We start from the raw sequence: 27,926 nt of genomic DNA, 5'->3' as shown, positions 1-27,926 counted from the left end.
AAGGGGAAAAATCAGCAAATTAATGACAGCTCAGCATACAGAAGCGTTCCCCTCCGCGTTTTGTTCAGATGAAAGAGGTGTGCAGCTGTGCCCACGCTGCTCTGATTAGATGCACGCAGTAGACATTAGATCCCCTCCGAAGCTTCCTGGGCTGCTCAGAGCAATTCAGCGCCGTTGTTGGAAAAATCAAACTCTTTTCCTGGAGCCAGAGCTCTTCCCCCAGCTCCCCCCCTCCCATATCTGTATATATTTCGCGAGGAGAGCGGGGCTGAGTTTCTTCATGAGCTGCAGTTCCTGGGCGGACCCCACGCACAGCTGGGCTTGCTGCGCCTGGGTCCGCCTTCCCAGCCAGTCCGGCCGGCAGCCTCGCAAATTCGGGGCTGCCGAGTTGACAGCAGCGAGGCAGGAGAGCACGGGAGGATGAACGGGTCAACACCGTGAAGCTGGGCTCCTGGTCGCTGGTGGAATCCAGAAAATGGGTTGCTGGAGGAGACCGGGTCTGCTTTCCTTGCTGCTGCTGTCCTTCTGTGAGTAGAGAAATGTTTCTGCTTAGGCGACGTTAACCAGCGTACGCAAAGAAGTCGTTTATTTTTCCTTCCCCCAGAAAAATAGCAAACCTTTGATTTATCCCCTGATGGCAGTTAGTCAGAGGGTTGGAAATAGAGGGGAATTTCGCAGCGAGCTGGTTGTAGCCCTGCTCCGACGGCATCAGCTGCAGGTTTGTTGTACAGCGAAGGGCGAGCGCTTGGCTTGGTGGAGATCGCTGCGTGCTCACCGAGAGCGGCTCCCAGATGTCAGTGTTTACAGCGCAGAAGTATATGCGTAGGTCAGCACGATTTGGTGGAAGTTTTTACTTTCTCGAGGGAGATTAAAGGCGACTAACGTGCACCGTTGAATGATCTGGCTTCAACAGTGTCCAGATGTGGTGGAGTTTGCAGCTCTATCAGCCCCGGTTTATGTGCAAAGTTAATCGAACTGTTAAAGTCAGAAAGAAGCGGGGAGAGGGGGAGGAGAACTGTCTCTGCAACAACATCTGGCTATTCGGCAAACCTTTCCAGCACTTACGTAAAGACTTCTTTGTAATAAGTGCCCTGTTTAGGTTTTGATAGCACTTCTTCAGGACTGTAGATAAAACCCTCCAGCAGCACTTGAAAACGTGCCCATCCATGGCTTAAATTCTCTTGTTTATATCTCGATGATTGTTTCATAACAGGGAATAGATTTGTATATAAGTGAGTGTTATATACACATCTCCTAAGTATGTGTGTGTGTCTTTCTGTATATACAATGCCGATGTATGTGTATACACACATATATCCCTATATAGTATATATTTATATATTTGCACGGACAATGGCACTTTCTGCAGTGAGCTCTTTTACAAACACAGACCCGTTCTCCTCACTACAGAGCTTTCGATGCAAATAAAATTGCTTTTTGCTCAAAGCAATGAAGTGCTAGGATTATAGTGCCCGTATATTTGCATGCAATTGAAATAACTGGGGGCAGGGATCTTTATCTGCATCCACTTTCCATGGGTCCCCCTATCTACAGAAATAGGGAATGAAGGAATACGGTCAGTCAGTAATTTGCATGTATTAAATACAACCCTTGGTGAGACTGCTGAAGCAGGGAGACCCAGATGGGTCTTACAACATAAGCTTAGGCTGACTTTCCAAAGAGTTGCAGAAATATGTAGTAGTCATTACTGTAGATAATACCCTAAAGTATGGGTTGAAATGTAGGATGATATACTGATAACATCCTGCTAAATTAATCACATTTGGAACAGCACTGAAGGAATTACTACAAGGCATTATTTAAAGCACAGTCTTGGGTTGTTTTTGGTAAGAAAGAAGACCACTAATTATCCTTCAGAAATGCCTAATTTTGGAGTTATTTAACTTATGGTTTCCTTTTTCTGAAAGGCAGGGTTTTAATCTGAAAGGAGCCAAACCAAAACGTATCATGATTACTAAGTTCATCTGAAAGGTTACGTGAATGATATGACGACAACATTTGTCTCGGTACAGGGAAAAAAAATAAGCCAAGGCACGCTCTCTCTCTCTCTGATTCAGCTCAACAGTGATAAATGTTTACTGGGGTTACCTCCCATCCATCACATATAGTGTTAGTATCAATCCTACAGTGACTCTGAGACAATAAAAGTGCCTGGGGGGCCCACTTTGCATTGACATTAAGAGAAGAGGAAACAGCAAGTTTCCCAAAATGGCAGAAAATGCACATTTGGTTGTTCTTCATGCAACAAATCCCACCAGTCATTCAGCCTCTCTGCAAAGAGCGACAGCGGTAGGTTGGTGACAGCAGCAAAGTCACTCGTCCTAGCACAGATTTAGGAATTACTGTAGAGAAAATGGCCATGATGGTGTCCCAGCTATCCCAGAATAGCTCCCTCAGCACTGGCTGTGCGTCCTCAGGGACTTTGTTGTTCTCTCTAAGGGGTAACACCAGTATGGCTGAGACTTTAATGTGGGCTCTGTGCTGCCTGTCTCTATCCTTTCAATCACCAGCATGGTTGAGCGGTCATCAAGCAGTGTCTCTGACCACTTTGGTCCATACATGATGGAAAAAAGGGCTGTAGCCTGACCGCTGAAATTTCAGCTGCTGGATTTCCCTGACTCCCCCTGGTCACCTCCAGCAAGTGGCTCTGGATTTACCTAGCAGAGGGACCCGCAACAAAATAATACAAAGATCGTTCAGGATGGGAAAATCTGTCCTACAGTAGGGACTGAAAGCTTTCAGTGCCTTTAGTTGTTGCAGGAGGGAGCTGGGAGGTGAGCTAGTAGTAATCGCTCACAAAAAACTCCCAGAGAGGTGCTTTCTGGCAGAGGGCTTCCTCTTCTATCAGACAAAGGAAAAGCAAGATTTACATGCTGGAAGCTGAAACCGGGTGCTTTTGTGTTAGATCACAAAACAGCAAAGTTGTTCCAGCAGGTAATTACTCAGACTCAGGATGTGGTGGGCTTTTGTTGCTCAAAGCCTTCGATGACTGCAAGACTATCTGCTAGATGGACTACGACCCATCCAGAAGTCACAGACTGGATACAGAGATTACTGTACTGCGCACACAGAAACACTCTGGCCTCTTAATTAGGAGTTTTCCTGTCCTGTTTTGCATCAGAATCTGGAAAGCCTCCCTCATCACCACTGTGACGACAGCTCAAGGAGCGCGGCAGCTCACCTTTGGGCATCCAGCCTCCAAAGGAGGACATGAAACTTGAAGCCTGCCAGGGCACGTAGCACTCGCCAAAGGAGAGCTGTGCCCCGTGGGATACACTAGAGCTCCAAGGAGAACATCTGCCCAGGAATTTCAGCAAGTACGTTCGCTCAGGACCTGCGGTCGTACCTTAGATCTGTGGTGAGGAGCACAGTGATGGCTGCTGAATGAACACCTCTGCACTGTGATGGCTCTGCAGATGTGGAGATGGTACCTCTTGGTGGATGGTGGCTCTCTGAAGCCACACATCCTTTCCTGCTTGCACAAACAGCCCCTGTTCCCCCTCTGAGCCTCTTTGGCTAAACACGTGGAGCATATATAATTCATAAATCATGACAGGGAGCCCCAAGGCTGTCAGAAAAACATCTCTGGCTTTTGATCTGCCCAAGAATTCTCTGACCTATCCCATGCTCCTCAAGCAGCTTGTTCAAGAAGTTGGGCTCTTATTTCTAAGGTCAGCAGAGCTAAAACCAGGGGCTGCACTGCCACCAAAATACCAGCCTGGTCCTCAGGCAGGAGACCTACCAGGATTACACCCCAACAGCAACACACAACAACTCAGAGGCAGAAACCTGGGTGAGAAGATGAGGGAAGGGAGGAGAAGAAGTCACCCTCTGCCTCACAAGCAGATACATCCGTACACAGAGCGGGGCTTTACAGTCCAAGGCTGAAGCACAGGGCTCTTCTCCCAGGCCACACGGTGGTGCGTGGACATGGGCTTTGCCCACCACAGCAGCCGGGCTGGCTACAGCAATCCTTCTCAAGAAGCACCTTGTTTTGCTTTGACTTTGTAGCAATATATTTTCCAGTAAATAAAGGGGAAAGCACAAGGAAAACCCTGACAATCCAAAACCAAAGTCCTCTGCAATGTTTTAAATGGCATGAGACTCAGCAAGAGCATGATTCATCCACCTTAACACTTCTCCAAGCCTGATACTGCTTTTTCGGTTGTTGGTACAAATTGGATGGAGACTCAAGGCCAAGAAAGTTGGCAGTGTACAGCTCTGTCAAATTTAGGAAAGTGGGCATCTCCTTTCTCCTTGCTTCTTAAACTTTTCTCAGACTTGAGGCAGGCTGGTCGTCATTAGAGCTGCTCAAATCTACATTTTAGTGTTTTTGGTTTTTTTTTTGCTTGTTTGTTTGTTTTCAGGGGAAAGTCCTTTTTGAGATATAATCCCATGGCACTTGAAATTAAAACACACTCTTTTCTAAAACAAGGCAAAACTGATTTTTGCTCTTGTTGCTGTTATCAATATTGGATGATGATCACAAAGACATTTTTGTATAATGGTGGTGAAAAAAAGTTCAGCCAGCTGCAGTCGTGATATTTGTTGGTCCTATTAGAGGTGGACCTAAACAAATGTGTCCCATGTATTCACTGAACAGGCAGAGAGCAATCGTTGCCATTAAAAACAGATGACTGGGGGCTTTCACTCTGAGGAAGTATTCAACCCTATTGCCTGTCCTCTACAGCTTTATATTGTTCCACATTTTGTTCCATCAAGTTTATTTCCATGGGACCATGTTTTCCTCTCTCCTTAGCGATAACTCTTTGCAATAACATTTGCTTTCCACTGGCTTCCTCAGTGCTGCAACTTGCCACAAACTAATGAACTCTCCTGTGGATTGCCATGTTTTTAGGGAAGTGCCACATCTGATCTCGCTATGAAAAAAAAACTAAAGAACCACCAAGAGTCCCACCAAGGAGATGAAACCAGCAGCTCCCCCACACTTTGTTCTTTCCACATCTAACACTTAACGCTGTGTGCCAAGTGAAAGCCTCAAGTGGGAAGAGGCTCTGTTGGCAGCGGAGGTAACGCCACGGACGGCTGCCTACCTTATCAGCCCTGGGGGTTAGAGCGACATCTCCTCAGTGCTGGACCCCAGCTGTGGGATGGCATTTCCTTAGGGACTTTCAGAGGAAATGAAGGGGTGGCTGCAAGCTGCCTCTGCCCGTGTGCATGTCCCTGGATTCGGAGAAGACCGCTGTGATCCTGCTTCCAGAAAGGCTCTGTAAGGTCCATCAGAGTCATATTTCTTGTTCTCTGGTTGGTTCGTCTTCTTATTACAGCCCATGTAGGGCTGGAATTCTCCTGCCAGCTGCTGGTAGCTGTCAGGCTTTTAGGAGAAGTGGGAGAGCCTGCTTATCTTGTAATCCCCTCCACAGGCCATGCTCCCACCAATTGTGCCTCTCCAGGACACGGCCTTTCATGGAGCTGTTACGCTGCAATGTTTTGCTTCCCATTGATAAGCCAGGAACATGCCTGACAAGCGACAGCTGATTTATACTACAGCAAATGCATCTCATCTGTGGGGCAATTAATTCATCCAGCTGCGCCCTGCAACCTTCCCGTCTGCACTGAACGCAGGGCTACTGCCCACATGGGCTTGAGAAGCTCTGGGAATATATCTTAACCAAAGTCTTACCCTTCACTAGACAGGATTATTTACAGCTGGATTCAAGATTTAAAGGGAAAAAAAAAAAAACAAACACCTTTCCAGTGTGCAATTTGCAGCTATCAGCAGAAAGGAGCTGCAGAGAAGAGCTGTGGGGGTCACTCTGCAGAGCCCCAGCTTGACCCACACCTTGGCCATGACTCCCAAAGTGGTTGGAGCAGCGTCATGCTGGACACGCTGGCCCTGCTGCTGTGCCTTTCACCTTGCCACACTGGGGATGGAGATGTTCCCTTTAACTCCACGGTTCCAAAACTCCTTTTGGGAATGAGAATCTTTTCTTACATCTCTTCTTCTGGGAAGCCTAGAGACATTTGCTGAAGTTCCTGGCCTGCTGGTTGTTACAGTCCTGTGGGGCTTTTTCCTCCAAGTAACAATGCAAACACTGAGCATTGGTCCCCCTCAACTTCAGCCATCCCAAACCAGATGGCTTTCCTGTGCCCATGCAGAGCAAACACCCGTGTCCCCCTTGACAAGGGTCTGACACAACAGGTCGCCGCTCTGTGCAGCTGGGACATGACATGGGACATCTGCCTGATGTCACTGGATAACTCTCACTGCCTGGGAGCATCTGAACACCAGCATCCATGTGGAAGAGGCTTAATCAGCTGCTGTCTTGCTGCATAAAGTATTTTTTTCCACGCTAGATCGATCCCAAAATTAGCCCCAGCCAGTCCACGATAGCAGACAAGACCCCTCGCCTTACAGTGGGAAGTGACACAGAGCCCTAAGCAACGAGCAGCCGAATGAATCATTCTGCTCCAAATAGACCCAGGGTACAAGCATCCACAGAAATCAGACCGATGGATCCCCTGGGAGCCCAGTTCCCATCATGTCTTTAATATGTCGAAAGGCACTTGGTGGTGCTGGTAGAAGATGGTGGCAGACATTCCCACCAGAGGCACAGCGTATTTTGGGGGGGGGTTCGACTCGCCCCAGCGCATGGTTACGATCGTTTGGTACATTTGCTGAATGCTCTTGGCTCTCTCCTGAGGCACTGCACACATGCACGAGCTCCCACTGCTTTCACGTGCAGGAAAAATGCCCCTCAGGCCTCATCAACAGCTCTCCTGCAAAGCCCTGGTCCCACTCCTGCAAAAATCCTCACAGTCTGCGTTCAGCCCAAACTGCATCCCCTGCCCTCTGACCAGGTTGCAATTGGTCTCTTCTGTTTCGGAAAAATATTCAGGTTGAATTCAACCTTATTGGACAGTGTTTTTCAAGAGATTATAATACCATTTTCATAAAAGAGATTTTTTTTATGTCTTCAGGAAAGAGATGAAAGAGGAGACCAGACCAATTTACCTACTTACATGCTTAACAGGGGATGCCTTCAGAAAAGCGAGGAAGATTTTAGCATCTGTATCCAGGCTACCCTCAAGTTCAAGTTCCCTCTGACAGTACAAATTACTTAATTACTCTCAGATCCGGTCTAAATGAGGGCATAACTTGACTATACATAATAATGTTAGCAGACATAAAGAACAGGCAGTGCTGGAACAAGATGATGACAGCGCACTGGCGGAGAACGAGCAGTGCATCTCTGCCCCAGAGCTCAGCACCCAGCCCCCTGCAAGCCCCACTCCCTCCAAGCACTCAGGGAATCAGAATAATGCAAACATAGAAAATACAAGCTGGCCAGTCACAGGAGCCCACACGAGATATGAAATGCAGCTCTGGTCAAATGTCTCTTTGTGGGCTCATCAAAGTCCTCCTAACAGATGGCAAATCGAACGTGTGCCAGGAATTTCAAACACTCCTCAGGAAGTTCAGCTAAACCATCAGCAAGCCATTTGCACTTAAAACAGAGTGAACCCTGTTGCCCAAATGTGACCCTGATAATGTTTCTGACACATTTACCTATTTGGATGATATCTTTAAATTGGGCTTTGATCTGCTCATGAAGATCCAGGTTCCTGCAGAGCCTGTAAAGCATACACAGAACTAAATTTTAAGGCATAATATGATGATAATTGTATAAAAAAAAAAAAAAAAAAAAAGAAAAGCTGTGCTTTTTCTTGGATAGCAGTAGTCAAAGGCCGAGCAATGTCTGCAACAGACTCACAGATTTATTCTGCTGTCAGCTTTGTCGCTGCTGCTTTTTCTGTGTAGAGCGGGGACTCTCTGCTGCATCTTCCTGAGGGAGAGGTGCAGAAGCTGCAGTTAAATAAAGCAGACAAGATATGCTGTTGATGGCCCTGGAGAAACGAGAACAACAAAAGTAATGACAACAACGTCATGCAGTTGGTTGGCTCTTACCTTCTGCCACCCAGCTCCCAAGCAAATGCTCTTACGTCCTCAGCGGTCTCTGCGGTGGCTTGCGACAGGATGACCCCAAATCAGCCCTGCATGGCCAGGCTGTGCCGGGAGGCACCTTCTTGTCCTGAAAAATCTGCTTCCATCTGCCCCGGGCAGGCACCTTCTTGTCCTGATCTGCCTCTGGTGGGCAAGGAGGGGCTTTAGTGCCTGGCGAGGTGCCGGTGGCACTCTCAGGCACAGGAGGGCTGCCCGCCTCGCTGCTCATCCGAAAGCTGGGTTCCCCGTCTCCTCGCTGTTCACTTTCTCAGCCTGGCAATTAACCGAGTGCTTAATGGGATAAGTACCGTTATTGCTGGACCTGCTCACAGTTGTTTTTGTCTGCCAAGGCAGCGCTGCTTGGCATGGTAGCGGCTCTGGAGGTAGTGACTGTAATTACACAGCAACAGCCAGCACTCACTCAGTGTTTAGGGGGCAAGGAAAACAGCGTAGTTATCGTCCTGTGCAGCTCAAGGGCCTCCTCAACCCTCCCCTGGGTCCCATATAAGTGAGCCCCAGGACAGGGAACGAGCCCTGGCTTGGGGCTGCCTCCTGGTTTTAGGACAGCTTTGTCCTCCTCGTGGGACTGTGCAAGGCTGCACGCAGTCGTGGCAGCCACATTGGGCTGGGTGAAGCAGGTGGTGTTTGGGGTTACTGACAAATGGCGCAAATTGCATGCAATGGGGCCATCCCCCAGCCACTGGCTTACTGATGTTTAAGTGCAGAAATACAAAAAGATATTTTGGGGCATTGTTGAAGGTTTCAAAGACACAGAGAAAAAAAATAATAGCACAGACCCATTTTACCCATTCCACTTCTCTGCACACAAACTGGCTTTAGTGGCAGGGACAATGTCTGTGGTCTGTAACAGCAGCAAGAAGAGCCCCTGGAAGAGCTCCTTGCAGATACTGCCCAGTACCAGCATCATTATTGCCTCACCTGATGCTTATAATCCTTCCTAAGCTGAGCAATGCGGAGAGTCCTTCCCGTCACTTTAGATGGGGTCCTGCTGAGCTCCAGGACCTCAGTACTTCATTTGTTTGTTTCTTTTTGAAACTTTAACGCCAAACCTTCTTTGGTGAGTGATTTTCATATTCAAAGGAATCCTCCAGCTGAAAGACAAGCAACATGCCAGCATAACCCATTTCAAGGAGTATCAGAAAATCCACAAAGATGCTTAAAAATAATTAAGAGAAATAACCTTATCTTAATCACTTCGTGCGGAGAGTGAGCAGAGAGGATTTGTTTATAACACCTTGTTGTGTGCAACATGCAAACTTTCCATAACTCTTTTCTGATGGGTTGCAGCAGAGCCTGGATGCAAACTGGTGGCGAGGAGATGGGGAAAATCCTCCACGGGTTGCTTTGAACGTGGAAATGAATTTCAGCCCCGCCACTTCAGAATGCTTTTTGTTTACTTTCCACTGACGTGAAATCAGCAGCGATTTTGTAGCATGCGGGATCGGTTAGCTGGTTACATAATGCTTAATAAATCCAAGAGAAATAATATAAAACACATCGCCCAGTCCGGGAAGAGTAACAGTATCTCAGCTGTGTCACCAACCCACCCGGCCACTGGCTTTTGGCAAAAGGGCTGACCTGGTGCTGGGGGCTGCAAGCTGTATGAACAGGAAAAGGGGTTGTGCTGTGCTTGTGAGCCTTGAGGACGCGCAGACTGCAGGCGATACTCAGGGGGCATCTCCATGCTGCTCACCCCGTCCTGCTCTCCCAAGCACGTGCTTGCATACCCAGCTCCAGCTGCATCTGCTGCCCCTGTAAGCGGCACCACTGCCCCCGCTGATTGTCCTCAGGGTGCTCTGTAATAGTGTAAAAGCCCTGTAAGCAGCGAGAGTGGGGTTTGGTGGTTAGTTAGCGCAGGCTGTTGCTGCAGGGTGGTATGGAGGAGAGTGGACATTTGGCCAAGGTGTCAGCACTGATCATCCCTGCCATCTCCAAGCTTCCCTGCCCATTCTGTGCCCCGCTCTGCATCCTGCCACCTCTGCACCCTGGACATCACCCCGCACGGTGCAGGGGCTGGCATTGCCTCTGCCCTGCGGTGGTTTCGCAGCAAAGAGAGCAGAGCTGGGGACGCAGGGGTTAATCCCAGCAGGCGCAGTGCTGGGGCCAAGTCTGTAAGTGACTCCCTTTGCTATTTCGAAAAGAGGCTGCCTGGAAAGGGAAAGGAAAAAAAAAAAAACAGAAGAAAGAAAGAAAAAAGAGAGAGAGAGAGAAGGTTTACTTTACAGCCATCGTTATTTCATCTGCACAGTTTATACAATGGAAAATAAAAGCCAGGGTATGCGAAGTCAAGTCATTTCTGTTTCATTAATGGTATGGAAATCGTTTTGTTTTTATAGGGGAAAAACAAATGTGAACTTGATGTGTGTGTGTGTGTGAGTGTGCATGCAACTCCCCTCATTGCAAAGGGCAGAGCAGTGAAATCCAGAAATAAGAAATGACTCAGAGGCCGTAGGATCTATGAGTCAGTTGAGCTGTTGTTGTTTTTAAACACAAGCGGTAGCACAATATGGGCGACAATCGCCCGCGCAGCCCTCCCGGCCGGCCCCGAACCCAGCTCCAGCAGCCCCGGGGGTGGAGAACGGGGTCTGGGGCAGGGAGCTCGAGGTCCCCCGCAGGGAACGTGCCCTGCCCAGCTCGGTGCCTTGGGCACGAACGAGATGGACGTGGAGGTGGCCAGAGGAGATGAGCAGCTCCAAGAGCAGATGGAGAACTGCTCGCCCTGTCCTCACCCACAGGCAAAGACACTGACTGACCAAAATCGAAGAGAAACCTCTCCTCGCTGGCTCCAGGTACCTCGCCATGAAGTGACCCAGCGTCCCAAAACAACACGAGGTCACTCTGCCGACACGTAGGTAGTTTGCAAAAGGTACCCCAGCAACACCGGAGACTGCCACAGCAGAAGGATGGACAATATTCAGCAGAGCTCGTCTGCCCCCGGGGTGAAGTTTGATCGTGATGTAATTCAAGCATCTGAAAGAGATTTGAGAGGTCTGCTGGTACAGTCCATACCCAATTTACTTTGTAATAGGACTAAGCATTATTTGCTAAACACTTAATTTAAAGGGTTATTTTTACAAAGAAAAAAATAAGTGGTAGAATAAGTCAGTTACCAGCCTGTTTGAAGAAGGTCCAAATAAACCAGAAATGTATACTGTGTGTCTTTTTGGCACGGGGAAGCACTGATGTCTAATGCAATCAAAATCAGCCCCTTTTTATTCACCAGGAAACATTACTGGCTCGCTCCTCGCTCCACACGTCCGCTGCCAAGTACAGTATTTGTTCTGCGGGACTGCGCAGGACCACAAACCTGAGGGCAGAGCTGCTCCCCTGAGCCCAGCGCAGTGTGCACGCTGCCGCTGTCCCCAGAGAGCCTCACATGCAGAGAGTGGGGTGATGAGTTCTCTCAGCTCAATTTGGGCTCCCCAAATGAGGAAACCCAGGGCCCCTGCTGGGCAGATCACACCGAACAATTGCAACGGGGACGTCTGGCCCTGTACGGATCGCCTGGAAATCAGGGATGTAGGAATTGCCCTGCTGCATCCTGCCCGTGGCAGCTCGGAAGTAATGGGGGCAGATCCTCAAGGTCTCACGTGTGGGCCAGCGAGCAACCACAGCAAATCAGCCCCGCTGCTGTTTTAATCTCGAAAACAAGTACTGTATATAATAGGGAAGGAATTTGTTTGTTCTCATAATAATTTTATGAGCGGCTCTGTTATTATGCAGTCATGTCATTAGCCATGGACGAGGGCCCGGTGAAAAGCCTGGTCCTGAGCTGGGAGTGGATGGAGGACTCATGGCCGAGCCCAGCATCCCGTGCTGCACCCACATCTCCAACTCCATCCACCGACCTGCCCGAGGGTCCCTGCCACATCCCAGCCCTGATATGAACCCTCAAAACAGTGGGCATTCCCAGCGGGTGCACCCTCTGTGCCCAGCCCTGCAGCTGCGGTGCCAGCTGAGATGCCAGAGCTCCCAAATCCCACTGGTTAGAGTGGGATTTGTCTCCCCCCAGCACAAAATCTTGGGCTCAGGGCTGACCTGCTGGGGAAAGAGGATGCAGAGAGCTCCTGGAGCGGCAAGGAAGCCTTGTGCAACTGCTGGCCGAACACCAGCTGCGCCCCGATGCACACAGACACACAGAAAGGAGGAGGCAAACCTCACTGCGAAGTGCTTATGACCCCAAAATGATCAGTTGTTCTTCGTCCTTGAATATTAAGTGCAATTTAAGGGCAATTTACTAGCAAAAGATGGAGCGTAATGTGCGTAAGGAGGAGACCTGAGCAGGTCCTGCCTGGCAGAAGCCTTGATCCCTTCCACCTCAGGAGGAAGATGGACAGTGTGTGCCTCAGCATCTCGCACTGAGTGCCTTTGCTTACACCCATCTGCCGTTGGGTTGTCACAAAACACCCCAGCAGATAAAATTTGAGAATGAAAACCACTCATTCTACTCTGCAGTGAAGCAAATTGCCTGTGCATGCCATCGCTTCGGCTGCGAAGCGCTGTCTCCTTCCCCGTAACGAATGCACCGTGCTTTCACCTCCTCGCACCCAGGTTTGCTCCTCGCCGATACCGCTCGCACCCCGGTGGCCGTGCTTCAACGGGCCCTGCAGGAGAGTGGGGATGCCCTGTGGGCAGCAGCAGGCAGGAGGAAAGACGTCCCAACATGCTTGGATGGTGGTATTAGCACTGCTGCTCTCGCAGGCACTTTTGGTGTAGTTTTTCCCTTCCCTTGCCTGCTTGAAGATGGTCTTGTATTCCCCCCGTAGCCTCTCCAGGGTCCTGGTTATAGATAGCAGGAGATTTGATGCCGTTCTTGTGCACAGCAGAACAAGCCTTCCTATTGATAAGAAGCCAAACTCACTGCAAGCCCACCTCATCGGTGACTTCAAACCATCTTTCCAACTGTTGTTCCACAATAACTTTGACTAACTGTACTATTTATTGGCTCACATCACATCCTTATGGCTTCAATTTATTTTTGGAAAACTCAACCCACATTTAATTAGTTTATAGTTTGTTCCAAGTTTTGCTTATCCAGCTCTTTTTTCTTTTTTTTTTTTTTTGAAGTTTATATTTTGATGTTTAGCATTTGCCTTGGCAACATCTGGAACCCCTTTATGGAAGCGTATTGTTACTTTTACTGCTCGTGCAGCTTTATTAAATCATCCACGTATTAATATTGAAAGTGTTCATCTGGGTCTAATCAGGGCCAAGACAAGTGATGTGGCAGTTAAATTGTACCTACGAGCTCGTGGTTCAAGGACACGAAGTTCTGAGGAAACTCACAATGGGCTTTGTGCACTTCTGTTGAGCTTACTAAAAGAATAAGGAGAGGGGGAAAAAAAAAAAGAGATTCCTGCTCTGACCTTTCTTGCAGAGCAGATAACAGCATCGCAGGCTGAGCTCGTTTAGAACAATTTGTCTCCAAAGAATTTTGTCCAGTTACTGCTATATTTCTGACTCTCGTTTCCACATTTAACTCTTTCATCAGCTCTTGCTCCTTGCAGCGCAGGTGACTGCAAACCCAGATCCTCACCGCATGCTGGGCGTTGTGCTCACACCCTGAGCCCTCCAGCAAAGCCTCACATGGGGTGTTAATGAGTAAATGACAGCCCCATGAGTGTGAATAAATAAATAGCACAACCTTAATGGGCATCAAGAAATAAGGGCATTGCAGGCAGGGGATGAAGGGACTCACCAGCGGGCGTGGATTTGGCCACAGCAATCCCCTTTATCCCACCAGACCTTCACGCCTTGGTAGTCCAAAATAAACCTCAGCTTTGAGGCTGGTGTGGAGCAGCCCATTTTTGCTGGGGCACTGCATGAAGGGAGCCTTGGGGAGAACAGAGGTGCTGGGCTCCATCTCTGTGTGCCATGACTGGGCACCAAAACTTGTCTTCCTGGACAAATCCAGCTGGAAAATGCTTTTTTTCCCCTGGACCATTAAGATTTATGAAGCAGCAACCTAAAACTGGACAGACTTTCTATAGAAATGACTATTTTTAAGCCCTGTTTGGGGCTAAAACTTCCCATGCAATCCTTCTCTGTGTGCAATAAAAATTCCCCATGAAGTACAGGTAGCCCACACCTCTGAAAAATATCTGCTGTAGTTCAAGTTCCCACCTGTGCACTCCTGCATGTGTCTCTTAGACTAAATGTTTATTAGTATGTACTTCTACATAAGCCATTTAGTGGCTTCATTTTACTTTTTTTTTTGGAAAAAAAAAAAAAAGACATTTAGCAGCCTTAACAGGAAGTTTAAATTTAGCCGGGATTTATTCCTTAACTGAGAATAGTTCCTACAAAAATAGAGATAACTTGCTGCCGTCCGGTGGGAGCTGCCACCGCGGGGCCAACAGAGCTGCATCTGCTCGCTGCAAGCTTTGCCATCAGCTAAAGCACGTTGGACTGAGCAGCTGGGCAAAACAAAAGCTACAAATCCATGTAGAAAGAGTCATTTTCGGCTCCTTCCCCAACAATGTGTGAATTGCTGAAATCAGATGGATGCTGCCCTCTGTGCCCCGCAGCCTGGTGCGCCGGTGCCCGCCGCAGCCTGAAGACCAACCTGTGCAAGTGGTGCGACTCCACGCCGCCGGCCTGCGAACAGGAGGTGTGCTACAGCAACTGCAACCTCAACTCCTACTGCGAGGACCCCTATGAGATCTGCGTGGCCATATGGTGAGCTGCAGCCCCAGGGAATAGGGGGATGTGGGGAAAAAGGGGTTGTGGGAACGAGTTCATGGGGACACTCATGCTTGAGCTATTGGACATCAAAATCATTCAGGGCCTTCTCTTTCTCCCCCGTTGACTCCGCTGTAATCATAATTGCAACGTGATTTGGTCTTTCCTATAATTAGTACTGGTTTATTTTCTAAATAAATTACGCATATAAATGCCTGATTCAGTGCTGCAGTCAGGACCTCTGCACGCACACAAACCTGAATTTAGCTTTGCAGGCTGAGCCTGCTGGGCAAAGCCAGCAGACCTGACCCCAAAAGCCGTGATGTCCTCCTGCTTCAGGCTGGGAAAAGCCCACTTCAGGTGCAGGGGTGCGGATGAGGATTTACAGCCCCAAAGGTCTGTCCCCATCCAGGGAACTGGGAATTTGAGCTGGTAGCAAGCTGCTGGTATCATCCCCAGGGAAAAACCCTTTTTTGCTTTTCCTGGAAATGCCTGGAAAGGAAACATGATCCTGCATTTCGGGTCAAACGTACACCCGGATGAGCGCCTCCCCCAGCTTTTTGGTCCCCATGAGCAAAACTAAAACAAAAGTCCATTTTGGGTCTACCCAAAGTGATTTTCTTCTCTGTCCCTTTTAATTTGGCTGCCAGAGTGAGAGCCAGCTAAGCACATATCACTGGGCTTTATATCAACCTGCTAATTAGTGTGAACACTGGACTGCCCCACTTTCAGCAGGGTTTTGCCTCAACATAATTGTTGCATTATGGACTGAAAAAAAAATAACAAAAACACAAGACCAGCAAGAAACCCAAACAAACAAACAAAATATGCCCTTTACCACCCCCACCCCCAAAAACAGAAAAATCTGCCACTCTGCCCCAACTACCCCTGCACGCAGATGGGGAGAAGACCTTAAATTCTGCATAGAAAAGCCAACATCTTTCAAATTACCTGGGCTTCCCAAGAAAATGCTGGGAGCACTAAGGCCAGCGTTGTTTCATTCACTCCAGTGGGATGAGGATGACAAATCTGGGTTCTTCAGTTTTATTTCCAATTTCCTAGCTGACCTGCAAGGCATTGTGAAATCTCTCTGTACCTCCATTTTGCTCCAGAAACAAGGGTCACACCCTGGTGTTCTTGGCAGCTGCTCTTAGCTCCTCATTAGCCCTTAATTACACACTGGCTCTAGAGGAGTATGCACTGATCCTCCTTAGGTGAAGGTCTGCTGGGCCCGGTGCAGCTGCCACCCCTTGCTCACCATGCAAACCACCTGGGTTAGCTCTGCTCCAGCTCTTCTTCATGGCAGCTCATCCCAGCTCCTGTCTCCAGCTCCTCACAGCTGCCACCAAAAGCTCTGGAGGGAATATACTCGGCCACTGGGGGAAAATTGTCACCCAGGCTACCAATGGGACTGGCCACAAGGTGCCCAAAGAGCCATGCAGTTTGAACACGCTCCTTCCCTGCCCAGCTGACTCTTCTCTCAGTCACCCCATTGTCCGTGCTGCCCGTGGTGATGGCTGCTGGTGGTGCTCCATGACCTTAAACCGAGGGGTGGAGATGAGCTCGTGCCTGGGGTTTGGATGGTGATCTGCATTTTTCTGGATCTGTGGTGGGAGTTTCACAAGTGTGATTCTAGTTTGGGCTTATCTCCCCATAAACTAATGCAGAGGCCAAATACCACGGGCCCAATACAACATTATTAAAAATAACATATGCTCTGTACCTTACCCCATCTTGGCCGTCAGAACCACGCATCCCCACGACCCCCACACCCAAAGCAAGCCGCCTGCCCCGTGTGCTGCACCACTGCCAAAACCCGCTCGGGGCATGGCGAGCATAGGAGACCTCACAGCAAAGCACTTCCCTGATGGCTTTTCTGGGCTGCTAACCAGCAAGGATGGCTTCACCGTGCTCTGAAATAAGGGGCTCCCGTGTGCCAGGACACAGTTTTGCTGGACCCTCTTGTTAAGCCAATGTTGCCTGCATCGACATGGAGAATGGGGAATCTCCAGCAAAATGAGCACCCTGTGCTTGAAGAGTCAGACCACAGGCCAAAAACAAACCCCTCCTTTCCCCATACGTGTGACAGATTTCCACAGCTTAGAAACTGACACAGCCGTACAGTCCCTATGTGCCCAGGAGCTGTATCAACATCACAGTATTTCTATAAACGTTCTGACCTTTGGAGCTGCTAAATTATAGTCCCCACCAGCTACCCAATGGCTCTGCTCCTGCAGCTGGGCATAAGTGGTCACACAAGGACAGTGCTTGAAAAACAGCATTTAGCCCAGGAATTCATCAATGAGATGGGGCCAACCAGCTCCGCCAACACATGCATGCCGAGAGGAGGAAGATGGAGGCACACAGCCGAGCCATTGCTCGAGGGCAGGCATCACAGTCACCGTGTCCCCTGCCTCTCTCCTGCAGAGGTGATGGGGGTTTTGGAGCCCTGCCGAGGCAGGGATTGTGGCAGAATAATGCACTAGTTGGGAAGAGGCTGTCCTTGCTTTGGAGGTTTCCTTTGGACTGTGCAGCAGCAATGTGGAGGGAGTAATTCCACCTGCACCTGGCTTGGTTGCTGGCACTGGGAAAGGAGGGATTTTGCCCCAGATCCCACGCAGGGCACTGAGCCTTAGGGCTGGCACTACCTGATCCAACACCTATTAACTTGTGAATTATCTACAGGAAACAGAGTCCCTGGCTCAGATCCTACTATTGACATGTATTAGAAATTTCTCTCCCACCATTTGGAAGAGATAAAGAGATTTAACAAAGCCCCCCGCAGGCACATATAATAAGAATTATACCAGAGCCACCACAAACAGGTCATTCAATACACAATTTAAAACTGATGCTCAGGTGATGTTGGGCTAGAAACCCCGTGCTGCCTGCTCTCTGAAGGCTGCACCGCTAGGCTAACGCTTTGTTGGTTCATTTGGCGCCGGCAGGAGACAGGACAACGACAGCATCAGGATCAGCACGCTCTGCCACAACCCACATCGTCCCATAGAAAACCTCATGGTCCCGAACTACAACACCTCACGCTGCATCATGACCCACCAGCCCAGTGAGGAGGGGATCATCTACATCTGTGGCTGCGTGGATGAGCAGGAGTGCAATGACAAGCTTATCTTTGAAAACCATACCAACGGTGAGTACCTTTGCTAGCGTTATTTAAAGTGGGTAGGAGCACTCAAATCTAACAATAAATAAGTGATGCGTTGGGCTTATGCACGTGGCTTTGCATTTCCAAGAAACGGTAGCAGATGCAATGTCTTCTTTGACCTTCTGTGTGAGGTGGGTAAAGTTTGTACCCCCTCACTGAGCCCAGCAGTTTGCCAGTGGCTCACCCATCCCTCCAAGAAATGCCTCCTGAGAACACCAGATGGAAAATGCACTGTGTCCTTCAGTAGGTTGCGCCCTTTGACATGAGGCAAATCAGCCAGGGAACCCAAAAGCTGACGTAACCCACAGTGACTCAGTCTAAAAGCTTTGAAAAAAATCACATCAGATCAGATCCTGCACCAGACTGCTGCCCAGCAGCGTAGTGGTGCTGGGGAGATGAGGCTCAGCAGGCGGCGGTGCTGGGCATCACCTTCCCCACCTCTCCTGGGGCTTCTGCAGCAGCATTCTCCCTGCACATGGCTGCAGGCCCTACAGCAGCTGTAAATCCATGCTGGGGAAAACAAAGAGGCAGCTCATGTCTGTTCCTCAGGAGGGTGGTGTGCTTTGGAAAAGCTACCAGCTAGATCGTCAGCCTCTGGAGTCTTGTCCAGACCTCCAGAGCTCCAACTGGACCAGGTCTATCCAAGTGCCCATCAGGCATCTGACCCATAACAGAGGCAAAGCAAATCCTCTCTAATTTTCCATAATTCATGAGATGCTGAAAATGATACTAAGTATAACCTACGATCCAGCAGCACTGCTTCTCCCACAATGCTAGGGGGAAAAAAGAAAAAAAAAGCATATAAAATGCAAATTCTCAGAACAAACAAGCCACTTTTAATGAAAGTAAATGATGTTAAATTTGGCAGTCCTTTGCTGCTCGCTGAGCCAAACATAACAGGTACACACACTTCTAAAGAGAGATAGTCAAATCCCAGAGCCGATGCTGGGATATATAATTTCACACCAAAATGACAACTGGCTCATTGGAAATGCCGCCCCCAGCCAGGACTTTCACAAACAGCCTCCTTTTGCCAACCAGCACGCAAAACGCCGAACCCCAGAGCTGGGCAATGCGTGGGCTGAGACCCAGGGTATTTTGCAGAGAGAGTAGAGCCACTGCCTCTGCTCTCGGTGGCAGGGGCGGGAGCCGTGCTGCAGCCCTCTCATTGCAAGGGTTTTGCATTGGGAAGGGGCATCCTCATGAAGGAATTTGCTGAAGCTGTGGTAACTTACTGCTTTCGGGACTCGTGCACGCGATGCCCTTAAAAATATCTTCTCTTTCTTCAGCGTTTCAGAGATGGGATCTTAAGCATCGGGAAAAGCCATTAAAGCAGTAGGTGATATCCAGGCCTCACGCTTTCCAAAATAAACATATTCCTGAGTTAGTTATTGATTTATATCAGTTTAGGTTGATCTTGTGGTTTGAACCTGATGCCTATTTTAGAAACGCTTTCACAGCCTCGCAGAAATTAGCTGCAGCACGTTTTTTGAAATTTGCCAAGTAAAATAGCGAAACGCTCTGTTTTTCCAGAACCTGAATTATGATCTGCACACACTGAGGTCAAGCAGCGAGAGTTTTGCTTATGGAATGATTCTTATCCCTCTTCCCCTGGGTTATTATACTTGGCAGAAAAACCTCTGAGTAAGATTTTACTTGAATATCTCTACTGAAGTCAGCATGTTTATTCCAGGAATTGCGAACATCAAAGCATCAGACAATTACATGTTGCGCGAGGGTTAGGGTTTTTCCCCCCACACTCCAGTGATCTGAAGGCAGACAGGGGCTTAGAAGACATAAAACAAAAGCGAGTGTGCCCAGAGTGGGTAGATGGGTGCCAGTGCTGCAATGTGATGGTAAACAACACACAGACAGCACTGAAGCAATGCTCCTTCACGGCAGCATCGTTCGTGGTCCTCCATGCCATCCCATCCTCCCCTCCAGCATCCCTCCTCACCCTCTGTGCGCAGAAGGGCTCCAGCAAAACCCCAGCCCCTAACAATCTCAGATATTTCATACATGCAAGCCTTGCTTCAGCTTTACCATCATTATTTCTGCCCCGGCACGGAGAAGCTGTGGCTGCAGCAGGGTCTGGCGCCCCCAGCCCATTGAGTGCAGGCCGGCCTCCCAGGCCCTTGCTTGACAAACAGGCCTGAATTCGAGACCTAAAATGAACAGCCCTCTCAATAATTGCATACATCTGGGTTCTTACCCTTTGCTCAGATGGGATTTGTGTGCAGCCTCCATTACCGCCCCGCGAACGGCTGCGCCTTATTAACCGCTCCACATATTTTCCTCCTACCCGCGATCAAAACAAGATGTCGCCGGCCCCTCACGGCACCGCCTTCCTCTCTGCTTCCCTCCCTGCAGGCTACTCCATGCTGCAGAGCAAGGAGGTCATCCCGGTGGCTGCCATCAGCCTCCTGCCGCCGCTGCTGGTGGCGGTGATGATCACCGTCATCTTCTACCTCTGCCGCACACAGAAGCGCCGCAAGAGAGCCAAGGCATGGGGTGGGAAGCAGGGGCAGCCCCCGGCACTGCCGGAGCCGGGCAGGGCGGCGGAGCGGGACGAGAAGCTGTCCGTGATGATGGACGACGGCCCTGCCAGCTTGAGCCCAACCTGCGCCAACAGCCTGAACCACAACACCGAGCTGCTGCCCATTGAGCTGGACGAGATGGTGGGCAAAGGGCAGTTCGCTGAGGTGTGGAGGGCCAAGCTGAACCACAGCAGCTCGGGGCAGTACGAGACAGTGGCGGTGAAGATCTTCCCCTGCGAGGAGTACTCCTCCTGGAAGAACGAGAGCCAGATCTTCACAGACGCCAGCCTCAAGCACGACAGCGTCCTGCAGTTCCTCACAGCCGAGGACCGGGGCTCAGGGCCCCGCAGGGAGTACTGGCTCATCACAGCCTACCACAGCCGGGGCAACCTCAAGGACTACCTGTCCAGTCACGTCCTGAGCTGGATGGACCTGCAAAAAATGGCAGGGTCACTGGTGAACGGGGTGGCCCACCTCCACAGCGACTACACCGCCTGCGGCCGGCCGAAAATCCCCATCGCCCACCGGGACATCAAAAGCACCAACGTCCTCGTGAAGAACGAGCAGGAGTGCGTGCTCTGCGATTTCGGCATCGCCATACGCCTCGACCCTTCCCTGACGGTAGATGACTTTGCCAACAGTGGGCAGGCGAGTACGACCCCTCAGCACCCCCCTGGATGAGGCTCCTTGCAAGCCACGCGTGCCATCAGATACATGGCACCGGGTGGGAGATGTGGCCTTTACAAACGGGACCTGGGGTGGTCAAAGCTTAAACCTATGGGATGAGCCCCATTACACAGGGCAGCTCTGCCAGGTGCTGCTTTTGGGTACATTAAGGGAGTCCTCACCTCCAGAGCCCACAGAGAGGGCAGCCCCACAGCCACAGCAGACTGATGGAGGCAGAGCAGTGGTCTCTACACCTGACCATCCACACCAGGAGACCTCACCCGTGTGCTCCCCTGCCCCTGCTAACACTTCTCTTGTTTGCGGGTAGGTGGGCACCGCCAGGTACATGGCTCCTGAGGTCCTGGAGTCCAGGGTAAACCTGGAAGATCTGGAGTCTTTCAAGCAGATGGACGTCTACTCCATGGCCCTCGTTCTGTGGGAGATGGCCTCCAGATGTGAAGTGGTGGGAGGTAGGACTGCCATACCCAGGCTTGTCTTGTACATCGCAGCTCCCTTCCTCCACGTACAGGGACCATCCTAGCCAACATGTCCCTGGTGGTGACACTGCTCCACCTTGACGCAGGGCTGTTGGCACAGGATGTGGTTTCATGTGGTCACCAAGAGCTGGTGGCAGATCCCATCAAGGGCCGACATTTGCCCAGGCACTCACTGCATGTGCTGTCGCTCAAAGGGGCTGACACCATGGTCGAGGAGCAGCAGAGGGGACCCCAACACCTCCGGCTGCAGCTGCAGAAAAGCTTAGTGGGGGTGGATGGCTCAGGGAGGTCTCCAGCTCAGGTCTTCAGGGCGCGGGGGTGGTTGTCCCAGGGCTCAGCATCTCCTAGTAATGAAGTGTTACAAAGCAAAGAGAATGGGAATGAGGGGGGTAAGTTCAGTAAACGCAGACCCAGAACCCAGAATTTCACTTGGGGGATCAGAAAGCCCCCAAATCAGGCTTCAACTGCTGTCTTTAAAGTATAAACACACCCCCTGCTGCAGCTGCACAATGTAAGCAACCGAGCATCTTTGCTTGGCCCGCAAGGTGCTGGTGAGTGGCCAGAAAATTAAAGCTAATTAAAGCTATTGGGGTTGGGAAAGACAAAGGGTGGCCTCTGCATTGTGGGGCTCCTCGTTGGCTTGCCTTGACTTGGGGCTGCTCTTCTGCAGGGGCCATTTCTCCTCTTGCCCGACCCCTGCCCACAGGCCAATTGGGGTTGCCTCTCCTGTCTTTCACCCCCCATGGCACATTTTACCTGCTGAAAACACACTTCACCCAAAGGAAGAGCAAGTCCTTTGCAGCACTCCTACATTCAGGGAAGTGGCCAGGGGGTTTGCCCAACCTGTCTGAGAACCACCTTTAAAACCTGGCACTATACTTGTGTGTTCAAATCCTAAATTGTTTCCAGATCAGTTTTTGCAGACTGATAAAAACACATTTATTCATGTCCAGTAGGCCACACCAAAGTAAGGCAGTGAGCGTACAAAAACTGTCCTATTACACTGCTGTCACTTCCTTGCAGAGGTAAAGAATTACGAGCTGCCTTTTGGGTCAAAAGTCCAGGAGCAACCCTGTGTGGACACCATGAGAGACATCGTGCTGCATGGCAGAGGGCGGCCTGAGATCCCTAGCAGCTGGCTGGTACATCAGGTAAGGCAGGAGCAACCCACCTTGCCCCACCTCACTGACCCATCCTGAAAATTAGTAAAACTGCAATCAAATCAGCATGGCTGCCTGAGCTCAGATAAACTCTCTAGACCCACTTAAAACCATCAACCAGAGGTAGAGAAAAATTAATTGGTGAATAAATGGCCACAATCAGAAACTAGGAATGCCAAGCGATGGCATTCAGTTATCCTGTGGGTGCTGTAGTGCAGCAAAGCAGAGCACTTCAGCACAAGTCTCCTGAAACACTAACTCCTCTGAGTCTGCTCCAATTCTGCCATCACCATTGCATCCAGAAACCTGTGGCTCAGGGAACATGCCATCCCTTGCATCAAGCCTTCTCACAGCAGGCAGGGCGGGGAGGAAGGTGCATCCAGGCTTCTGCCCACTTGGTTGAGGAGATCTCAAGCTCAGAGGTAACCTCGGACCTCTGAGGGCAGGACCTGGGACACGGGAGGAAGGATGTCCACTTCTACAAGAAAAGGGAAGATGGGCAGCCTCTCCCTTGAGTGACACAGGCAGAAAACGCGTGAAGCTGAGAAACAGGGAAACTGAAAGGCTCACGTCTTCCCCAGGGAAAGCCTTCCAGCAGCCGTTAGCTCAGAGGGTCTGAGAGCACAGCATCTTAGCACAGGAAGCATAGTCCAGCACTCTAGAACAGAAACACTTCAGCAATAATGAGATATGCTGTTAAAGGCACCCACAAACACACCCAGAACAACCAGCTCCAGAAATATTGCCCCCACACAGCTCCCTCCTGGCCCTGACACGGTGTCCTCTTCCCTACATCCAGTACTCTCTTCCCTGCATTGAGGACACGAGGGGTAACGCACCAAGCGTGATTTTTATATCTTGGCCGAATGGCACTTCTTAAATTTCATATCTTATAGAAAAACACCATAAACTCATCAACATTTCAGCTCATCTGAAAAACAAGCTGAAACATTGGGACCGCTGGCTCACAGGGCCCTGCAGTGCTCGGTCATCGGTTGTTGCAGATCGTTCTGCACCATCTACCCCTAAAACACACTGCTTCCACTGACTGCACAGCATACAAAGCCAGACTTTTTGAGAGGAAAGATACAGTTTCATGATTGCAGAAGGCCACATATTCCCTACATCTCTCTCAAAAAGGTGTTTGTCCAAAGCCCCAAGGTACCTGGCTGACCAAAGCTGCAACCAGCATCAAATGAATCCGTGGTTTCTGTTGGACCATCGGTGAGTTTATCAGTCAGCAAATTCACAGCTGAAGTTCACCCAGCCTTTTCCCTTGATGTAGTAAAAATACGGGAACTTAAATCAGCAGTGCTGCATGTTTGAAGCCTTTGAGTATTCATCTCAAACATTCACCTCCCAGGGTCCCTGATAAACTTTGAAACCACAAGAAAAACATACAGAGGCTTGGGTTGTCAAAAATCACACCCTGATAGAGCCTAACCATAACTGCGCTGTTTGCGGAGCTGGAGAAGGGCCGACTGCAATTACCTCCGAGAAATAATGCCGCTGTAGTTGGGTTGGTCTAGCACGTGAACAGAGCGAGGTTTATAAGCCAGTGACTTTTATTAGACCACCTAAAAGTCACTGGGGAAGAGGAACAGAAAAGCCATGTTGTATTCCTGAAAGTTTGCCTCTGACTAATATTAGCTGGTCTAATAAACATCTCCCTACAAGCCTGGCTTTAAGGAATACTCCCAGCATTTCCCAACGAGCCTCCCCAGGATGCAGCACAGGGCAGCACCATCTGCTGGGAAACAGCAGAAGTCCACCAGTTCCACCAGTTCCTGCCGCTCGGTGCCTCCAGCCCCCGCTGCTACCTCCAAGGTGCGCTGGGCGACACCAACATTGGCGAGACAAGGTGCTCGCCTGCAGGAGAAGCGCCCACAGATCGTCCTGTCGAAGAAAACCAGTTTGTTACATCGCTTCAAAGGTTGCTTTTGCATTTCAACATAGGGCTCCCTCTCACTCAAGTGACTGCTAGTCATGGGTTAGGATTTTTCAGCTGCCATCCTTGGGGTCACAGCACTAATTTCCCCGAGAGCTGACTCACCCAGCGTGCCGCACAGCTGCTTGCAAGGCTGCACAACAAAGCCCATTAAGTAACATTATCCCCAAAGTATCCCAGACAATTTGTAAACGCCCATGCTTCTACCTCATTTTGTCATTAAAAAAAAGTGATTATTTAGGCCAGATAAATTCCCAGAGCTAGTTCATGAGGCAGCTGAGCAGACTGCTGTACTGTCACTGCTGAAGGGCTGGTGCAGGGCAGGAAGGAGCACTGGGAGCTTAAGTCAATATTGTTGCTAAAAATACACTTGTAAAACTAACTATAGCCAGACAGAGCAAGCAGCATCCCTCAGAAACCCGGGGTATCAAGTACCAAACCCAAACCAAGCCCGCTTCACGAACATAACAAAATGCAGCAGTCAAAAGAGCATTACCACGTTTATGAGGCAAGCTGCAAATAAATGTCCTGATTCCAGCGTAAAGCAAGCACAGAGAGGGATGGTGACTAAACAATCTAACAGTGCCATCAGGCTTATTTTAAAGAGCTTCAGCTAAACTAGCTCATTTTCACATGTTAATCAATTATCTTCAAATCCTCTCGATTAAGCTAGCAAATGAATGATATCAGAAGCACTGAAATGCACCATCTGTCAGTTTCACTGCACAAGCCCCTTCCCTCTAATCTGGGTCCATTACAGAAGAGTTAGTACAACATTCAGTACAGCAAACCTTGGCACAGAGCAGCGGGTTCAGAGAAAGGTGCAGGACAGACAACACTCATGGCACACCACTGAGACCATTTTCTTTCATCTTCATGAGGTATTTTTGTTTTGTTGTTCTCTTAATTGCAAATTAAGAAATGCACAAAACCACTGAAAAACATGACGCTTTATTTAGAATAATGATTTTTCCACCGTGGTGCAACCTTGGTTGACAATGATGAGAAAAGCAATAGCACATGATAGGAATCACAGAGTCAGAGGGAGGTTCAACAGGGCTTCTGGTGCAGCTGCATTACTGGCTTAAAAGGGGGGAATACCAGCAGAACACTACTGTTTAATTAAAAGTATTGGGACTCTCTTCACATCACTACACCAATGGAGGGAAAAAAAGCACACGTTATTGGGGGTTGTAACCATTGTAGCCAAGAGGAACTGAACGTGTTCTGAAGCAGGTAGAAAAGCACCCAGCCCCACATAACACGCTATTTTGTGGCAAGAAAACAAAAGTTCAGCTGCACACTGCAAGGAGTATTTGGCATGGCTGGCCCTTTGAGGAAGCTGCTGAAACAAGGAGTCAGTTTGAAGAAGTTTAATTCTAAACTTCTAATTCCAAACTTGCCTTCAAGCCGCCCCTGCCCGCCCCCTCCGCCCAGCCCTGCAGGTCACCACCTGCACCCCCCCTCGCCCTCCTGGTTTTAGGGAGCTCCATGTGAACAGCCAAGGCAGAGAGGAGATGGAGGGCGTAAGTCCCTTGGGGCCCTGGTTAAAGCCCCCCAGTGATCACATGCCAGCTTTCAGGAAGGATTTCCTGGCAGGGTGAAAAATGCTTGGGACCAGACTCCATGTCAGCAGAGGATGCTGCTGCGACCCAAGCGGTGCCAGTACCAGTACAAATATTGGCATTTGCCACAGCTTTCCAGTGCTTTTTCCTCCTGTGCTTAAGCTTAGGAAAAAAAGAAAAAAAGCATTTCCACAGGAAGCTGCCAGAAGTCTACTAAAACACTTGCTTTAGATGAACTTCTAGCTTCCCTTCCTCCTGCCTTCAAGCCCTTAATTTCAGCCCTTCCACCCACAGGGAATGCGTTTTCTGTGCGACACCATCACCGAGTGCTGGGACCACGACCCCGAGGCTCGCCTCACCGCCCACTGCGTGGCCGAGCGCTTCAACCTGATGGCGCAAATGGATTGCGACGACATCCTCAACAACAACACGGACAACGAGGCCGACAAAACGGCCTCCTCCGGTGGGGAGCACCAGGACAGCGACGGGAGCAGAAACGTGCAGTGACACAGCAGGCAAAAAGCCTCATCGCGAGAAACAGGAGGATATGCCAGGAGCGTTTAGCTCACGGGGAAAAAGCCTCCCTTCGTTTTTCCAAATGGAACTAAGATCTAGTACATAACTTATTTATGAGATCTGTTTCCTCCCACAGATACAGTGAACTGTGGAATCAATACTTTGGTTAAAGTGCAACAGTGTATAAGAACTGATTTTGTACTTACTTTAAATGTATAATGATGCAAAGCATTTCTTTTATTATTTTTTAAAATAATGTTTAATCTTTTATTAATAAGCACCTGAACTCCATGTTCATCTTTTGAAGTCCTTACATGCAGTCATCATGAGTTTCTCCCCTAACTGCTTATTCCACAGAAGTCAAAACACTTTGACTGTTTTTAATGTCCCTTCCCCCCGCCCCCTCCCAAAAAAACCCACAAAACTGTTGTAGCAGCAGCAAAGAGATGAGGTAGTGACTTGAAATGATTCTCAGTGGAACAAAAGCCAGCACCCAAGAAGTTATTCAGTTGATCAGGCAGTCCTTAATACATTGTGAAGATACCCGATATCCAGTTTACCAGAGCCTGATTTGCTGCAACTCCCCCACACCTTTTTTTTTCTTTTCAAATGGGGAATTCCTGGGTGTCCTTAATGATTCAGGTGGCCATGTGGAATTTCTTGAACAGAAGAAAAACATGCATGCGCAGGCACTGCTGTTCCAGCCTAAGAAGTCTCCATTCAGGATGTCTGGACAGTTCTTTCCATCACCACCACCCCTCCCACCCCCCTGGTACCCAATCTGGTTTCCAGCCACCTCCAACCAGCAGGTCCGTACCACAGTAATCCTGTCAACACGGGCACGCTGGCCAATTCTTCTTGCAGCTCTTTCACACACACCCCGCTGCGTTACTCAACCTGAAGAAACATGATCAGGCAGAGCTGGGACCTTTCCTTCCCATAACCACCGGACCAAGCCAGATGGCCTCTGCAGTGGAAAGGCAATTAACCCAACACAAAAGGTAAGTCACACCTCACCGAACCCTGGTGCTGCAAATCTTAATCCTTGCAAGCAAAAGGCAATAAAAACCTTAGCTGCTACTAAGAAGCCCTGCAAGCCCGTACCTGACATGCACCTACACAGAGGTTCTCCCAGGAGAGCAGGAAAGAGGAGTAGTTTGCTTGCCAGCACGGCATGGATCA

General features: G+C 49.5%; 2 protein-coding genes across 2 annotated transcripts in view; one reads left to right on the top strand and one right to left on the bottom strand.

Moving 5' to 3' along the window:
- Window positions 1–280: 280 nt before the first annotated feature.
- Window positions 281–26,857, top strand: LOC118260847 (TGF-beta receptor type-2-like). Its single transcript, XM_035571377.2, is given in 7 exon segments — window positions 281–527; window positions 14,536–14,686; window positions 17,638–17,840; window positions 20,079–21,040; window positions 21,387–21,528; window positions 22,579–22,706; window positions 26,523–26,857. Coding segments are annotated over 7 exon segments (2,046 nt in total). The 3' UTR covers window positions 26,736–26,857.
- OSBPL11 (oxysterol binding protein like 11) overlaps window positions 20,684–27,926 on the bottom strand; it is a 47,093-nt gene continuing 39,850 nt past the window's right edge. Inside the window, exons 15-16 of the transcript XR_004782318.2 lie at window positions 21,729–21,899; window positions 20,684–20,824 (exon numbers count right to left, since the gene is read on the bottom strand). The gene's annotated coding sequence lies outside the window, so the exon portion shown is untranslated. The remainder of the gene's footprint in view (window positions 20,825–21,728; window positions 21,900–27,926) is intronic.

The sequence above is a fragment of the Cygnus atratus genome, chromosome 6 (genome assembly GCF_013377495.2).
Source record: "Cygnus atratus isolate AKBS03 ecotype Queensland, Australia chromosome 6, CAtr_DNAZoo_HiC_assembly, whole genome shotgun sequence".
In the NCBI taxonomy this organism is placed as follows: Eukaryota; Metazoa; Chordata; class Aves; order Anseriformes; family Anatidae; genus Cygnus; species Cygnus atratus.
Note: the sequence above shows the minus strand (reverse complement) of the source record. Positions and strands in the feature narration are given on the sequence as shown.